The sequence below is a fragment of the Penaeus japonicus genome, unplaced genomic scaffold (genome assembly GCF_977035675.1).
Source record: "Penaeus japonicus unplaced genomic scaffold, GWHDUDI00000001_assembly GWHDUDI00000031, whole genome shotgun sequence".
NCBI lineage: Eukaryota > Metazoa > Arthropoda > Malacostraca > Decapoda > Penaeidae > Penaeus > Penaeus japonicus.
In genome coordinates this window covers 20,945,860-20,950,859 of record NW_028234433.1, presented here as the reverse complement: position 1 = coordinate 20,950,859, position 5,000 = coordinate 20,945,860, and the positions used below count along the sequence as shown (strand labels likewise).

Genomic DNA, 5,000 nt, shown 5'->3' with positions numbered 1-5,000 from the left:
CATCTTTATTATTTCTGTTGCAATTGTAATATTCATCATCATCATCATCATTATGTATCCTTTGCTATATATAATTTTACAACATCATCACAATCATTATGATAACAATCTGCTATCCTACTGGTATTATTATTGTTATCAAGCTTAATTTTGGTCTCATCATTCTAATAATAATGATAATGATATGAAGTATTATGATGATATTAATTATGGATATGATGATAAACGTGATGATGATGATGATAATGATTGTGATAATGATGATACAAAATATTAGTTTTAATAACGATAATAATGATGATGATGATGATAATGGTAATGATAATGATAATGATAACAATAATGATGATCGTAATGATAATGAAAATGAAAATGGTAATGATGATATTCAGAACAATTATCATAATAACAATAAAAATAATAGTAATAATAAAAATAGTTATTATCATAATAATGATAACAATGATAATGGTAATGATATAATAATGATAATAATAACACTAATAATAATGATAACAAAAATGATCGTATTGATAATTATAATGATCACCATCACCATGTTAATAATAATGATAATGACAATAATACTAGCAACAGGAATGACGATAATCACGATAATGATTCTACTGATGATAATAATATAATATAAAATATAAAAATAATATAATATAAAAACAATAATAATAGTAAATATTTTAATGATGATAATAATGATGAAAGGATAATGATAATACTGATAAATATAACAATGATAAAACAAAACTAATGATAATGAAAATGATGACAACAATGGTATTGATAATGATAGCAACAATAATGATGATATTGATGATGGCGATAGTAATGATGATAATAATATTGATGATGAGTATAATGATAATAACAACAATGGTAATAATAATGTTGATAATAATAATGATTATAATAATAATGATGATAATAACAATGATAATAATAATTCTAATAGAGATGATAATGGTAATGATGATAGTAGTAATGACAATGATGATAACAGTGATATTGATGATGACAATGATAATAATGAAAATGATAATGACAGTAAAGATAATGACAAAAATGATACTGATGATAATAACGATAACAATGATAATGATAATGAAAACAACAACAATTATAATAATTACAAGAATTATAACACTGATAATGAAACTAGCGATAAACAATGATTTTAATTGTAGTGATGGTGCTAATAATGATAATGACGATAATGATAATAATTACAATAATTATGATAGCAATAACGCTAATAGTAAGATAGATGCATTAATGATTGTGATTATTATCTTAATCTAATTTACCATTATAATTGTCCACGCTATTATTCTGTTATTATTTTTTCATTAGTTGTATCGTCATTCATATTGTTGCTATCGTTATCAGTATTTACATTATCATTATTATTAGGATAATGATTAAATTCAATAATATTCTTGTCATATTCAATATCATCATAATGATCATGATGAATGAGCGTATATTTACGCTTATCTATGCGAATAAAATATGTCAGTGCGTGATATAATAAACTCTGAAACATAAACAACGAAAATACGCTAAAAAGGATATTCAAGTTTCGCGCGCTGAAAAGTCGCCATTTTTGTTTACATCCGTCGTCTGCCTGTTTATACATTTCTAACGAAAGTACTAAATATTTAAAGAAGATAACCACCCATCATAAAATTACTTCGATATACTCTCTATATAGAAGGGATAGACCTAGACAAGGAAATAGAATAATAAAGAATTCTCAATCGGAATTATTATTTTTTCCACGGCTTAGAAGTACACGAGTTTATGAGAAATGCTGACAGATGGGAGTTGTTGATGACGTTGAATGAGTGATTGTCGCTTCGAAAGTTTTATGAATTGCAACTTTTCTTTGTCGCGACGTCATGGAGCTCTTCAAAACCCCAAAGGTAAGGCCATTTGTAGGGAAAAAATGGAAGTGAATTAGATGAGTGATATGATTATACATCGTAGAAAAGGCGATGTTTTTGAGATGATGTCACAGGACGTCTTCTCAAGGTGTTCACTGACCTTCGGGATTTTGTTATTTTTGTTCGTAATGATGTAGGTTGAGAAGAATAAATTATATTAGAAACGTAAGACCTGGGTAGATGTATACCCTCTCCTTCTGTATTTGTCTTTAGATGTGACATTAGTCGGGAAATTCGTGTTTGGCAGAAAGGTTTGCTTATTTTAATTATGGTTATTATTCGATTTTTTTGTATTTTATGGTATTGATTTTATTTGATGATACTTCCGTTTCTTTCTTTCTGTTAGAATTCCAGATTTCTTAACTTCTGCAATTTTTATTTCCACCAAAAGAGGCAAAGAGAAGGGACAAATATTGTGGTTTATAGAGTAAATCTGTGAAATGAACAAAGAAGCAAAATGATCACAGCACTTCATTCATGATTAAATTATTACCAAAGGTTTGTCCAGGGACAACCTCTCTGGCAGGCAGTCAGTTATTTCTAAATATTGTTTGATGAGTAAATGTGTCGCCATTCCCAGACTTAACCTGATGATTATGAATGGTTGGTACTAGTATAACTAAGAAGGCAAATTTTAACACATGTTATATGATACATCTTTTAGGAATTGCAGATTATTTTACCACCAACTGGGTCCGAGTCAAATAGATGTAAATGAGAGAGACAGCTCTATCACGGTTACCTCACTCAGATTGAGGTGGCTTACATTACCAGATGAGAGTTGATGTTTGCCATTGTGCGTTTGATAAAGCTTTTCAACTTGGTAAATTAGTATGTATTATTTTGGTTACTGTTCTGTGATTTCACTTATATTTTGTTGTTTTTGATTTTTGAAAAGTAATGAAGCTGAACCAATTAGTATAACTTTTTCATCTAGATTTACGATACCCTTATGAAAATTCTTCGCTAATTTCTTATCATTGAAAAAGCAATAGTAATGATAAGTAAACTTATACCTCAAACTTATTTCAGAATGTTAATTCTGTAAAATACTTAAAATGGAGCGCATTATTTAATCATCAAAAATTGTTAAATATTGTTGAACTTTTTGTCATAAGGCTATATATTGCACTTAAAATGTGAACTTTAATCGAAGGAAACCAGAAGTAGAAGGTAAATTTGAATGATATTCATTCTATTTGCTTATACGCATTCAAGTTGAAAATCGTTATGATGAGAGTGGCATGCTTTCCCTGTTCAGAATCTTGATTACTTATAATAGTAATACTTTATACTTTTAAATATTTGTAAAATGATTTTTTCATACATGGAATTGGGCTCCTCATTACCACTATGATTTGATGTATTTAGTTTTATCATCCACTTTGTCAGAAAATGAATCCTGTGATTAACTAGTTTACAACTAATATAGTCTAATCCATCTATAGCTAAGCAAATTTTATATAACATGAGCTAGATTAAGGGAATGTAGTTCAGCCTTATTAGTTTGATTTGATTTTGTGTAATCTAACCTTATCTTACCTCGCCTAATGTAACCTATCCTTACCTTATCTTAATTAAATGTACTGTACTTTACAATACATGTCAGTATTTCACCTTATCTAATCTAACCTGAATATCCTTACCTGATTTGATTGTACTTTACCTAACTTAGCCTTACATTAGCCTATCTTACCTTACCTCTCCATACTATGTCTAACTAAATACTTTTACAATAAAACTAAATTAGACTAAAAGAAATTAACCAAAGCTATGTTAAGCTATTTGACCTAAGCTACCCTCCTGAACGTTATGTAAAGCCTTATAGCACTTAATCCGGCCATACCTAACTTAACCCTCTCTGGACGGGTGGTACACTACGGTACCGCGCATTCAAGGCCTTGGTGACGCCATACGGCGTCGTTTATTTAACTGATTTAGGCCTATGTGTTCGAGAGCCCCAGCATTGTAACATGTAAGGCTGGAATGCCCCCGTCGTGACTGGGTTAATTCACACTAATTGAATTTTACCAAGCATAACCCCATGATGCTAAGACATGTCTGTGGACACATAGTTGAATAACACCTGATTTATTTCGCCCTTTCATCTCAACCAAACCTTTCTGGTCACCCCACCACCCTCCCATCCCAACACTGTCTATGCCAACTGAAGGGAAATCCCTCACAAATCAAAATGTATCAAAATGTCCAAAAAAATGACTTGGTGTCTGTTGACCATACGTCCAGTGATGTACCTCAGCCACAGGAAGGGAACAAGTTGTATGATTCTCTGTGGGTAGGAGTTGACAGGAGAGAGCAATCATTTTATCGTGTGTGTGTATGTGTGCCTGTGCGTGTGTGTGTGTGTGTGTGTAATAAAAGGAAAATTCAGTAAAAGTATAGATAATGTATGTGTCTGTTACTGGCTTTGTGCTAATTGTTGCCTCCTCCGTGCCTGTTGCAACTCTAGAAAAGGGAAGAGACTTGCAGTCTAGTAAAAGAGAGATTTTAGACCTCCCTGGTAATTTATTGTCAGGTATGTAAGCAATTCATGGCCTATCTAGCTAGAATATATGTATTAGAGGTTTTGCTAGCAGAGTGGTGTTCACTACCATTATAGAGTTGGACATAAAGACTAAAGGCCTTCCGTCATAGATTGTAGCAAGTTTCAAGTAGATTTTGTTAGAACACAACCAATATATTTATCAGGAAAATATCCAGCATGAAAGCCGCTGTGAGTACCTTCTTAACCCATTGGTCGCGGTTTTGATAAAATATGCATACAGTCATGTGGCAGGTTTATGTTGTATGGCACAGTGCCATCTGCGTCTATGACCGACTCTGCCTTGGCAGCAAATCATGCCATCCGCTGTCAATGTATTGACATTTACTTAAGATGAAATATTAATGAAGTTTTTGCTTGCATAGGTATAGATATCTAGAAAAATGATACTTTGATTGTAATAGATTAAAGCTAGAAAGTATTAGCTCTCTTTTGATAAATATGACATCTAGTTGATGAAGAATGCATGTCTTAAGAAA

At 31.1% G+C, this 5,000-nt stretch overlaps 1 protein-coding gene across 1 annotated transcript in view; it reads left to right on the top strand.

Annotated features, from left to right (window-relative positions):
- Positions 1-1,827: 1,827 nt before the first annotated feature.
- Mtmr6 (Myotubularin related protein 6) overlaps positions 1,828-5,000 on the top strand; it is a gene marked incomplete in the record, with an annotated part of 341,781 nt that continues 338,608 nt past the window's right edge. Inside the window, 1 exon segment of the mRNA XM_086555937.1 lies at positions 1,828-1,937. Within this exon segment, the coding sequence (XP_086412063.1) occupies positions 1,914-1,937 (24 nt within the window).